Source organism: Mobula hypostoma, chromosome 25 (genome assembly GCF_963921235.1).
Source record: "Mobula hypostoma chromosome 25, sMobHyp1.1, whole genome shotgun sequence".
NCBI classification, from domain to species: domain Eukaryota; kingdom Metazoa; phylum Chordata; class Chondrichthyes; order Myliobatiformes; family Myliobatidae; genus Mobula; species Mobula hypostoma.
Window position 1 is genome coordinate 21,330,397 of NC_086121.1, and position 13,593 is coordinate 21,343,989.

Below are 13,593 nucleotides of genomic sequence, written 5' to 3' on the forward strand. Positions count from 1 at the left end.
TAGGATAATCAAGGACATGACCCACCCAGCCAACACACTTTTCGTCCCTCTTCCCTCCGGGAGAAGGCTCAGGAGCTTGAAGACTCGTACGGCCAGATTTGGGAACAGCTTCTTTCCAACTGTGATAAGACTGCTGAACGGATCCTGACCCGGATCTGGGCCGTACCCTCCAAATATCCGGGCCTGCATCTCGGTTTTTTTGCACTACCTTACTTTGCATTTTCTATTTTCTATTTATGATTTATAGTTTAAATTTTTAATATTTACTATCGATTTGTAATCCAGAGAGTGGGAAGCGCAGAATCAAATATCGCTATGATGATTGTATGTTCTAGTATCAATTGTTTGGCGACAATAAAGTATAAGTATAAAGTTTCACGAAGATTGTGAACTCCAGGCTCTAGGACCTCGGTAGCTGTCGATGATGAAGGTTTGAGGGACAGTTATTATCGAAGTGTCTACGCAGTATACAACCCCGAGACTCGTCTTCCCCACAGACAACCAGGAAGCAAAGAAAAACATCAAACCCCCACCCCCATGCACAAATGGTAACAAAAAAAGAGCGAAAAACAAGGAATACAAAACGCAGAAGAGTCCGGGCATGTTCAGTTCGGAAGATAAACCAGAGGCCACAGAAAGAGGAACCTTGGGTTTACCCTGGAGGGATTTTGACAAAGTAAGGGAAAATTTTTAAAGACAAGTTCATTACCATGACGGTCAGAAAGCGGAGTAGTGGTACTGGCATTGGAGTGTTGGAGTCGCTGGTGGCTGGGAAGCAGGAGACAGGCCTTGATTACACTGTAATAGTCAAATCTAGCAGGAACAAAGGAAGGCCGAGTGTTTCAGCAGCACATGAGGTGAGACAGGAGAGAAGTCAGATAAGGTGGAACAGTCACAGGAACTCATGCTGGGGTCAAATCTGTTAGCAAATTGCAAATAGCCTGGTTTTTGTTTCATACTGGTGCCAGGGAAAGGGAAAGTCAGTACTCGGGGGGGGGGGGGTCTGCGTTGGGGCTGAAGATGCTGCCTCCACACGATTCAGCGCCCAGTCGGATGAGGTTCCTGCTCCTCCGCCTACTTCATCTCAAACAGCCGGTGGAGGGGCTGTGCGAGGTGACAGGGAGAAGAGAGCTGGGAAGCGGAAGAGACTTACATTGATGTAGTTGTTGTCCGGGCTTTCTCTGTACGCAGTGGCGATGCTGGCCTGCACAGCCTGAATCCAGGCCAGTCGTAACTTTTCGGAGTCTGCCTGCAGCATACAGCTCCTGTGGAGAACAAGGGTGCCGTCAGGAGTCTACACAAACCCATCCCAGGCAGCTACACAACGTTCTAAAATCTAAAGCTCAGATACTCTTTCCTACTCGAGGCCAGACTGTTTTAAGTAGGTTCGGTGGCTTGAATGGATTGTTGAAATGACACCTGCAGACGTGTTGGAATGATAAAGACCATTTCTTGCTGAAGTCAGAATCCTAAAGCATAGAAACAGGCCCTTCAGCCCTACTGATTTGTGCTAAATTCAAGTCCAAGCTCATCCCATTTGTTCCTGTTTGATCCATTTCCCTCTAATCCAGGTGCCTCCTAAATGGGCAAGAGCAAACACAGGGATCATCTCGACTTGACATAAAGTTAATGAACTTATCAGTGCCCCAAAACTACCCTTCTTTCCAAACACCAGTCTTATCTAAACTTTCATCTGTGCTTCGACAAAAGTCAGGTTCAGTGTACAAGTGAGAAACGAGGCAAGGGTTACACACACACACCATTGAAAGCCCAAATCCCTGACCCCACCACCTTCTCAAAGAACTGGACAAGCCAGACAACAGCAGGCTTGGTCAAGATAAATAACTTTGAAGACAGGCGTTTGATAATCAGCAACCTGGGAACAATTACATAGCTACAGAGGCACAAAACTTGGAATTCTAGTAAAGATGAGGGAGGAAAAGGGGCAGATCCATGAAATCAAACATCTTAACATGAAGGGATGGATTTTGGTCAGAGGAGAGACAACAGGCACAAACCAAATGCTATAATTTTAAACATTGGAGGATCAGCAGGAGAGAAATGGTGGGGTCACATACATTTATTACTTTCAAAACTTTGTGTAATAAAAATGTATTCATGTGATCTTGTTTGATTGTGACAAGGAGATGTTCAGTAAACTTTGGAGTTTTAAGTAGCAGATGGAAAGGAATACCAGTTGAGATTGTGTACAATTGTCACCATTTTTCTGATTACTCACTTATTTGGTGAAACAACTTCAAAGCAAAATCTCCTCTCGATGTCCTCACAGGGCTTGACGGAACAAAGTCGCAAATCATCGACCACAACCGTTAGTGCATCCTGGAAGTCAGACATTTGCCTCAAAAAGGTGACAGCCATTGCAAGAAAGAACTTCATCCAATTATGAAATAAAGAAGCAAATATGATATAGCCAGGAACATAGTGTAAAGCTGACCAGTGCGAGATTCAAGTGTTAAGCCAAACAGGCTCCTCGCTTCAATCCACGTTGCTAAACTGTTTTGGGCCGGGCAACAGAGTTGCCCTCCGTAGCTGCTCACTCCTCATCGCTAACCTTTGATGGCTACTGATGAGTTTGTGGCCTAACATTGGACATGGACTGAGAGCTAATACAAGCTTCATTTTAACCAGTCTGACACTCAGTGGGCAAAAACAACTGTGTGCACTTACAATGCTCATGGTGGAATGGAAGCATATTACAGAACGTAAGTGTATGGAAACAGACCAAGGACCAAGGTAGGACCTTGCAATAACAAGGTCAGCCATTGGTTGAGTTGCAGCTTAAATGACCTGTCCTTCTCATGATCTAGTTAGAATGGCTGTTGCCTAGCAACCCTGGTAATCAGGGTACCCTGGCAATGAAAATGGTAGCCAAGGTGGGCAGACTGGAGTTAGTGTTTCAGCAGCTTTGAGACAGAGAAGGAAAGTAGGTGAAGAAGCTGTAAAAATGTGCTCAATATCAACAGCTTCGGATCACAACCACGGCTGAGACTAGCTGTTAATGACAATCACTAGATTCACTGGTACGCCAGTTCTATTCGATCAAGAGGGGTAGATCACTACTAATCGATCACTACTTTATTATTTCCCATCTGTCACCTTATGTACAGCCCAGCGTCACTATATATAATCAACCTACGTATACAAGCCATCTTATATTTTGATATTTATTGTGTGTATTATTATGTTCTTTATCTTTTGTGTACTTTTTGTGCTGCATCAGATCGAGAGAAACAGTTATTCCATTTTCCTTGCCCTTAAATGACATTGTGGGCACATGGCCAAGTGGTTAAGGCGTTGGTCTAGTGATCTGAAGGTCGCTAGTTCGAGCCTTAGCCGAGGCAGCGTGTGTGTCCTTGAGCAAGGCACTTAATCACACATTGCTCTGCGACGACACTGGTGCCAAGCTGTACTGGCCCTAGTGCCCTTCCCTTGGACAACATCGGTGTCGTGGAGAGGGGAGACTTGCAGCATGGGCGACTGCCGGTCGTCCTTAAACCTTGCCCAGGCCTGCGCCCTGGAAACCTTCCAAGGCCCAAATCCATGGTTTAACGGATGCCTAGTAAATGACATTAAACAATCTTGAACCTCTTGAATCTCTCACCAAAGCTCAGTGTCTGGGAAAGCCATTGCCATCCTAAGCCAATATGGGGCGGGGGGATGGGGGAGAAGGGAAAGAGAATAATTTGGGAGGTTGCCGTGCAATGAAAGAGAAGGCAGCTGGAAATAAATTCTGCTGTTAAATCCATTTCAATGAGCAACTTCTAGTCTTATCATTCACCGACCTTCTGTTGAGAAGCTCCAGCATCTGCAGATTGTGAAGTTGGATGTACTTTAAGTACAATCGAAGTCAGACGACAATTGCAGTTCACTGAAGTGGTCTTTTAAATTGTTGCAAAGGGGAGGATCAGCTTCCCGGTGTTTCTGACCACAGGTAGTGACCCATGGAAAACTCTCCTTGCCACAAGTGCAGAGGACCAAGCCTCCCCAGTTCTGCTACCGTTACATGAGGATTAGAGGCGAGGGACTTGCTCCGAGGAGCTGTGCGCAGAACATTATACCTGCACGCAGACAAGCCTTAGCTATGTTGGCTGTCACCCAAAATCTCTCAGTTCAAGCCATACCTTAACTCCACAGGAACTGAAGTGCGAAAAATTTAATTCAAAATGTTCTGCCAAAGACTTAAAAAGAAACAAACAAAGAGCAAATTCTCTCTGAAAAGTCATGTAACTGTTACCATGGGGACTACGTACCTTCATCTTCTTCTGATACACCAGCTGACTGTTTTGTATTGAAAACCACCTCCTAAAAATAAATTTTTAAAGTGATGATTAATAGTCATCAGGCACATTCCAAAATAAAACAAACCCTAGGAAACATCATTTTTTAAAAACATAGCCTCCATAGTTAAATCCATGAATTATTTTTCAAATCCAACAATATGGCAGTTCCACTTAAATTAACCTTATAGATGGAGATAGGTCAGAGTGGGGAGTATAGGATTTCTGCTATTAGTTAATGGACGTCTTCTATTAAATACAATCTGTGTGTCAAGCACAGGAAAGAGCTATCAATTTTCCAAAGAAGTAGTTCACGTTGACAGGAACAATCAATAGGCAGTTATCTGGGGCTCTGCAGAACAAAGGAACTGTACCACATCTGTCACTGGAGGCTGTTTATGGCCCTGGGGCTGGATCCAACAACCAGCACTTCCAACAAAAGTAAACGGACAAGGTTAAAGATGAATTTTCCTGTACTAAGATTATAAAGAGGGAAGGGTCCCAACATAGAACCGCGTGTGAAGGGAAACCCGGATGGGAGAACCAAATGCAGAGGTCAAGATGCTGGAGGTGCAGTATCCTAATATCCAGTCCAACTAAAATACACAGAAATTTCTTCCAGAAGGGAGATGAATCTCTGGAATTCTTTGCCCCATTGGGGGCTGCATTTTTTTTTAATCAGAGGAAGAAATGATTAAATATTTGAAAGTTCAGGGAATTGAGGTCGTTGGGAGTAATTGGCACAGAACAGGAGATGGAGCCTGGGATTGATTAGCCATGATCCCATTGAATGGTGGGGCAGAATTGAGGGGCCGAATGGCCTACTTCTGGCTTATTATGTCCTAATTCTCAGACCCTTGATCTTTCTGGGTTTCCTTCCTGGGACTCTTGCCTCACATGAAGTACCCTCCTCCTGCACGTAGCACCTTCTAACATGCCCGAAGAACTCTCCTACTCTAGATTATATGTCATCCCAGTGTTAAGAATTCAATTCCTTGACCAGGCAACAAGCAGGTCCCAGGGGTTCTCATTTTACTTGGGTGAGGAATGAAAATAAATGGATTAGCAGATTGATCCACCATGATCTTCATGCCTAAGACTGGCAGTGGGTGTAAAACCTATTCAACACATTGTGGTAAACCAACAAAGTTTTTTGTTTGGTGCGTAAAAACGTCCCCAAATACAAGTTAGTCTTCAAGTAACATTCCTGTGCAACTTGTGCCTTAAACATCACTCCATCTAAATTATGGATCTGTCCACCCAACGTGAAAGGCAGCTCTGTGGTTAGCACAACATTTTATCGTGCCGGGTGTCTCCAGAGGGTTTAAATTGGTGCCACTGTCTGTAAGGAGTTTGTACATTCGCCCCATGAATATGCGAGCTCCCTCCGGGTGCTTCACGTTCCACCCACGTTCAAAAGACATACTGTTGGGGTGAGTGAGTTGTGGGCATGTTACGTTGGCACCAGAAGCATGGCAAGGCTTGTGGGCTGCCGCCAGCACGATCGTCAGACCACGTTGGCTCTTGGCACAAACAACACATTTCGCTGTATGTACAGTACAACAAATAAAGCTAATCTCTTAAATCTCTCTCAGAAAGGCTGCAGTGGGTCCAGACGACAGTTCCCCAACCGGCCTCTCACGTGGAATTTGGGATGGGAAGCAAGTTCCAGCCTCACTGGCGCAGCCCACAACAGCCTATAGACTTCAGCACAGCACTGGACAAACTGGCCTGAACTTTCCCCACAAATACACCTGCAAACATGATGCCGGCTTTGGCCACGGACCTCAGAGGACACTTGCAGAATCCAGTTTAGTTCTGAGAGGCAGGGAAGGTGAGTGCGAGCAGACTCGCGCTTTGTTGAAGAGGGTGAAGGCGTAATTCTAGAGTAGACAGGAGCTGGGTCTGCGAGTCTGCGGGTCCACTGGGAAAGTCAAAGGCCCAATATCTGCGAGTTTGCTGGGGGCTGGGGGTGGCCAGTCCTGGGGTTGGGGGCCTGCCTGTGTGTGTGAGCAACAACAATGCTGTTGCTGCTTATGTTGTTCTGCTAAACACTGTGGGCACGTTATGGTGGCACTGGGGGGTGTGGCAACACCTGAGGGTTGCCCCTAGCACATCCTTAGTTAACGTTGGCTGTTAATGCATATGGTGCATTTCACTGTATGCTTTCATCTACATGCGGTAAATACATTAATCTGATCTGGTTGTGGGTGTAGAGTGGACAATATCTGATCAAACTGAAGTGTCACATGGCAATAAAAACCGTGAAAGGTCAACAAGCAAACAATTGCTCTGATAGCCTGTGCTTAACCCCACCTCACAGGAATCCAGACAAACCCAACTGCAGTGACCTCTGGTCACCTTCGACTCCAGAATCAGGCCGCTGCGGTATCAGCAACTGCACGTGATCAACCAGAGAACTCCATAGTTCACTAGTCCAATGCATACCTGCTGATCCCAGTCTGGAAACAAGAAGAAACACCATGTGTACCTGTTCCACGTCTTAAATGCATTGCTTGCTCTCTTGAACAAATAGCCTTCCATCACAACACCATTGGGGGCATCAATGTTGAATTCAACTTTAGAATCATCATACGAGAAATCCTAGGAATGGAAAAACAGTGTTCAGTATACATGCTTTGACATTTAACTTTATAATATTCTGAATTTCAGGCTGACAACACTGGTGCTCATTGCTGACACACATTATGATTTGACAACCGGAGTTAATAATAAATAATGCATCTTAAAGTTAGCACAGCATACAGTCACAATGATTCAGAGTAAGCTTTCTCCTGTACAGTACATAACTTGCAAGGATGACTCCAATTTTCACACGTACTGGTAAACTTACATCTCTATTTGATGCAATAACGTCTATGACTGGACACAAAGCAAAACAGAGTCCATCTTTAAAAACGCAGACATGAGGAAATCTGCAGATGCTGGGAATTCAAGCAACACACACAAAAAATGCTAGTGAACGCAGCAGGCCAGGCAGCATCTCTAGGAGGAGGTATGGTCGACGTTTCGGGCCGGGACCCTTCGTCCTGACGAAGGGTCAGATCGAAGGGTCCCGGCCCGAAACGTCGACTGTACCTCTTCCTGTAGCTGTTGTCTGGCCTGCTGCGTTCATCAGCATTTTTTGTGTGTGTTGCCTGAGTCCATCTTAGTCATCCCCAGCGAAAACTCTGGAGCCTTGCCCTCCGACTCCATCTCTCCACCCACTCACTCGGTGCAGCCGAGCCAGATGATATATTAAGGGGGTAGCGGCTCAAACTCTGCACTCATCCATCATTCACAGCAGGTGCTTCTCTGCACAATATCACTTGCCTGTGTTGTGTCTTCGATCCCATTGCTGGTAAAGTACTCTTTCAATATCTCAATCCAATGCTGGATTTAAGAACGTAGAACAGTACAACAGGGGAGCAGATCCCTCTGCCCATAATCACCATGATATCGATTTTAAATAGTCCTATTTCCCTGCACCTGGTTTATACCCCTCCTTTCCCTGTTCATGTATCTGTCTAAATGCTCTTAACACTGCTAGTGAATCTGCTTTCACCACTTTACCAAGCAGCACATTCCAAGAACTTACCAAGATTATAAAAAAAAACTCAGTCTTGCAAGTTTCCTTTAAACTTTCCCCCTCTTAACTTAAAGTTCTGGCCTTTATTGTTAAGCATATATTATTGTTACATAGCGGTTATTGATATTGGTATATTATTGTTAGATTAGTATATTATCATTGTCTTGAAAACACAGTACATTGAACTCAGATAAAATAAAACAACTCTAGTCTCTGACAGTTCCACCCTTGGAAATAAATTACTATCACCCCTAACGACTTACCTTTTTTTTTGCACCAGGTTTCCTGGCTTCAGTCCACACTACTCTAGATTATCCAAAAGCCATTGTCTATTTCCTCACTGATAATGTGCATCTGTATAACTCTTAATGCATTTTATCCTCACCCTCCAATTCCCCAACAATGTATGGAATTGGTGCTTTGTATTCTTGTTTCCAATGTTTCCTTGGCCTGCATATTTTTCTTTGCAGCCTTTTCCAACTCCACATCTGACTGTCTATTTTGGTAATAGCTTGGCTGAGTGATAGCGTGCCTGTCATAAGTTTATGGATTCAAATGCAACTGTAGGACATCAGCAGGCAGTCCATGCTGAGACTTAAGTGCATTAGTGATGGAGTGCTTCATTATTAGCAGTGCTTCCCCTTAGCAAGGTACTAAGGTGAAACTCCATCTGGTTAGGCAGAGATGAAAAATCTGCAACACTTGGAGAATTCAATAACCTTACACTGTCTGAGAGATCTCCAAAATCCACTAGATGGAGCTATTCTTCAGGAATCTTCATTGCGAGGTTATAAACTACAGATTAGTAGAAGAAGGGTTGGATTTTTTGCCTGTTGGGTGGGTGGACTACAACCAGGAAGCCCCAGCTCCAACCCCTGCTGAATTTACGACTTCAGCCATGGTGGTTGCAATTAACCTTAGTGTCCTTGAGCTGGGAAAGCGGGGATTGGGATATACAGCAGGGGATTCCTAACACCAGTCTATTGATCATCACTGTTGATCCATATGTGAATGTAGGTGGAGGACAGGATGACACTGGCTGTAGCGGTTGTTTAGGAACACCCAACTTGATTTAAAAAATATTCATAGACCTAAAACGGGGATTCTACCTAGCTGGATTCTACACTTTCCACTAAGCAGGAGAGAAAACCGAGACAATTCTGCAAATACCATCAGGGTAGAACATTTAAATTCATATTCCGGAAACAGTAACAAAACCTGTTACAGTATACACACAGTTCAATCGGCCATAGTCCCCTTTTTCTAAATCATTTCCGAGACGCCACTTGGAGTTGTCAACAGTTAATAAGCCTGAAAAATATCTATGTGAAATTAATTACAATCAACGCGAAATCTAACAATGTGGAAGAGAATCTCTATCCGTGGTGCTGAAATTTCATGTCGCCCATTTATTTTATCGATAAACATGACGTGACTGCGCCCGTCTAATTAGTTTTATCCGTAACCTATCCAAGTAGTATTGATTAGGGTTAATCTAATTAAACATAGCCCAAAGACCTGCGTACACAGAAACTTTGCCATTTCCTTCTTGATTTGTGAAAAGCCAGATTCTTCGTCCAATGCATTTTATTTATGTGGACTGCGTCCAGTTTATTTGTGCTACAACGGATGCTAACCCCTCTTCCAACTCTGCTTCGTCCAAGGTAAGGTTGTCCTTGTCACGGGTATGAGATGGAATTATTTTGGTTCAGAAACCAAATAGCATCATGAGTTTTAGACTCATGACTACATGTTTTAAAATGTCTTTGACAGCCAGATTACTTTCGCCACGTTTGAACCGCGATAATATCGCACCAGAGTTTCCAAAGCAATTATCATCGCCACAACAAGACAGCATCGGTATTTGTAGCATCAAGATGGTGAGAAAAAGAGGAATAATGTCGGAGTTTAGGGAACCGTGTCTGAGATATAGTTTCCTTGGCTAATTACCGAGATGCCCATGGGGGGGGGGAGGGGTGTTATCACATTGTCATTATTGCTCAGTAGGAACCAAATTCATCGGATTAGAATTTTAAGCGATTATTACTAATTCAGCATAATTTTCCAAACCAAAATTTAGATCACTGAGCAGCCCTGCCGAAAACCGCTCTGCAATGTGCCCCCGAACCACGTTAAACTTATGTCCCGGTAATTAGAATTTCTACTTCCTTCGTTCAGAATTAAGAACCCAAGTGGACAAGGCATTAAACTATGATTCTGATTTTGCACGCCTGGCCTTAACATTGCCGAAACCTCCCCCGTTAATCGAGACACTGCTTCCCCCTACATTGGAGCGAGAGATAGAAAGTTATCTCTTGTTATCAACGGCAGCGTCAAGAGCTCGACCACAATCATTGAAGGGCGGCTGAAATCACACTAAAGTTGTCAGTTAATATCGTTTTTATAATAATTCGCACAAGGTCATAGTGGTATTAAGTCCATTTCTCTTTGAGACCCTGCTAATAACAATCTCACCCGCGATATGAAATAATTGATCCTCGCTCCCACTCATTCGATTTCTGATTTGCAACAGTAGCGGTTTAGAAGGAACATACCCACAGAAGAGAAACGAATCCTCTCCGCCAACTCACCAGCGTGTTGTCCAGTCTGCCAAAAATCTTCATTTTCAAACCGACTCAGACGCCGTTTTATTAAAACGAAAAAAAAAACCCGAGGAGGAGACAAGACGCTCCTTGAGAAGTTTCCGAATCACAAAAGCTTCATCGCCACCGTCTAAAAATAAACAGCGACGGTGGCTCGTCGAAGCAACGGTCCGGGTTTCAGTTGCAGGAAGAGACTTGACCAGAGGTTAAATCGTCTTGACAGCTTTAACTCTGCAGTGTCCCCTGCCTGGGAGAGCGGGCTCCGGATGCCGACGCACTCTCCGCCGTCACTGCGGGAGGGGCTGGGGCTGGAGCCACCTGCCCGTCCTGCGTGCCTCCGCGGCCACACAATAGCCCGCATCAGCATACAGCTGCCACTCTCACCGACGCTTAACCCTTCGCTCGCCCCTGCGGCCAGAGCCGGAGAAAGCCGCGCCGCGCCGCGCCGCGCACTCAGCCGGCCCGGGGGCTTGCTTCCCCTTCAGCGAAGGAACCCCCCACCCTCTCTCAGCGGCGTTCAGGCCCAGCCTCTGCACACGCTCGGCGGCGCTGCCTTACGCCAGGTCCGAGGCCCCATTTGTGATACCCCCTGCCTAATCAAGCGGACACCAACCTCCTGAACCCTGGCCGCGAAAGAACAAATCAAGTTGGTTTATTTTTGTTTCTGTTAAAGAGCAGTGCACCCCCTAGGGAATGTTGCACGGGAATGCTGGAAACAAAGCAACCCGTTCAAAGAGGAGGTGAGGAGGTGCGGGGGGAGAGAGAGAGAGAGAGCTAGCAATGTTATTACACCAGCTGCAATCTGTTGAGGTGCGTTCCATTCCTTTGGTGTTCAATGTGCAAGGCCCAATGCAATACGCCGAGGTTTGGTTCCGGAGAGGGACAGCGGTTGTCGGGGGGGGGGGCATGTGCTCTGGTCTTGCCAGCGTCCTGTGGGTCAACCAATCCAGATGGCAGCTGCTGACTCTCCCGTGGGCAACACTGCAAATACCTTCACCAGCCTACCATCAGTTGGCAGATTCAAGAACCTTGGCTGCAGGGAACATTTCATTTCCCGCAGTGCTTCAATCCAAAATCATTGGGTGGGAGGATGGTGTCTTACTGGGGAGACTGCACACCCGGGGCCTGAAGGTCTGGTAGCAGAGCTGGGACAGTTACTGCTTCACAGTGCCAGCCATCCATGTCTGTGTGTGTGTGTGTGTGTGTGTGTGTGTGTTTCACATTCTCCCCATCACCTTGTGTGCTCTAGTTACCTCCCAAATGTAGAAAAGGCCACATCCGGAGTATTGCATTCAGTTCTGGTCACCCCATTATGGGAAAGATGTTGAGGCTTTGGAGATGGTTCAGAAGAGGTTTACCAGGATGCTGCCAATCGCGAGAGGCTGGATAAACTTCGGCTGTTTTCTCTGGAGCGGCGGAGGCTGAGGGGAGATCTGATAGAGGTTTAGAAGATTGTGAGAGGCACAGAGAGAGTGGACAGGGAGTATCTGTTTCCCAGGGTTGAAATGTCTAACACCAGAGGGCATGGATTGAGGGTGAGAGGGGGTAGGTTCAGGGGGATGTGAGGGGTAAGTTTATTACTCAGAGAGTGGTGGAATGCAATGATTGCGCTGCCTGGTATGGTGGTAGAGGCAAATACATCAGAGGCTTTTAGACAGGCACATGGATGTGAGGAAGAAGGAGGGATATGGACATTGTGTAGGTAGGAGGGATTCGTTTTTGGTTTTTTTATTACTCTTTTGCTGGTTCAGCACAACATTGTGGGCCGCAGGGCCTGTTCCTGTGCTGTGCTGTACTGTGTCCTTAGTGTCTCAGTGAATTGTAGAATGTGGGGAGAATTAAAACACGGAGTGTAGATGGGTGTCTGGTGGCTGGCACTGACTCTGGGCTGAAGGGCCCATTCCTGATGTTTAGTAACTTCAAAACCTTAAACTAATTCAAAGGCAAACGAGAGTCGGGATGCGAGAGTAAGTTTGTTCTTTACTTAAAGTGAGGCGTGCACGTATCGTGAGCAATTCACATATTTTTACATATGACCCATAACCCATAATGAATTAAACCACAAAGAATGAGTAAGGTATCCGTTAGTCTTGCGAGACCATGGATCTGCGCCTGGAAGGTCAACACTCCCAAGCCTGGGCAATGTTGTATGGAAGACCAGCAGTTGCCCATGCTGCAAGTCTCCCCTCTCCATGATGCCAATGTTGTCCAAGGGAAGGGCATTAGGACCCACACAGCTTGGCACCAGTGTCGTCACAGAGCAATGTATGATTAAGTGCCTTGCTCAGGGACACAACACATTCCCTCGGCTGGGGCTCGAACTCACGACCTTCAGGTCGCTAGTCCAATGCGCTAACCACTTGGCCATGTGCCCACACACAAATAATACTGAAATATTAAATACACAACACTGTCCATCCAGGAAGGCAGAGACAAGAAAATCCTACATCAACACAGTTCCCTTGTCAGGCTATCCCAGTAAAAGAAGTCTTTTGCAAGTGTAAATTCTGCAGATGCTGGACATCTGGAGCAACACACACAAAATGCTGTTGGTACTCAGCAGGTCAGGCAGTATCCATGGACAGGAATAAAGAGTCAACACTTTGGTCAAGACCCTTCCTGATTTAGGGTCTCAGCCCGAAACATCAACCCTTTATTCCTTTCCGTGGATGCTGCTTGATTGCTGAGTTCCTCCAGCATTTTGTGTTTTGTATGTGTTACTCTTTTCTAAGTGAAGACATATACAAGATCCCTCGATCTTGCTTCAACAATGTTGGCTATGAGTATATGTCTGGGCACAAGGAGTTATACAGCATAGAACCAGACCCTTCGTCTACCATGTCAATACCAAACCATCATACTAATCCCACTTGCTGGCATTACTTCCACATTCGCTCACAAATTTCTGCAGGTGTACCATGGAGAGCATCCTAACTGGCTGCATCACCATCTGGTATAGGGTGGCTGGCTGGGTGGGGGTGGGAGCAACTGAACAGGATCAAAATAAGCTGCAAAGGGTTGTAAACTTAGCTCCATCATGGGCACTAGCCTCCTAGGATCCAGCAGGACATCTTCAAGGAGAGATACTTCAAAAAGGCTGATC

General features: G+C 45.7%; 1 protein-coding gene across 1 annotated transcript in view; it reads right to left on the bottom strand.

Moving 5' to 3' along the window:
* acap3a (ArfGAP with coiled-coil, ankyrin repeat and PH domains 3a) overlaps positions 1–13,593 on the bottom strand; it is a 384,840-nt gene that overhangs the window by 38,875 nt on the left and 332,372 nt on the right. The window contains exons 11-14 of the mRNA XM_063033259.1: positions 6,790–6,902; positions 4,272–4,323; positions 2,240–2,340; positions 1,154–1,265 (exon numbers count right to left, since the gene is read on the bottom strand). Coding sequence (XP_062889329.1) covers positions 1,154–1,265; positions 2,240–2,340; positions 4,272–4,323; positions 6,790–6,902 — 378 coding nt within the window. The remainder of the gene's footprint in view (positions 1–1,153; positions 1,266–2,239; positions 2,341–4,271; positions 4,324–6,789; positions 6,903–13,593) is intronic.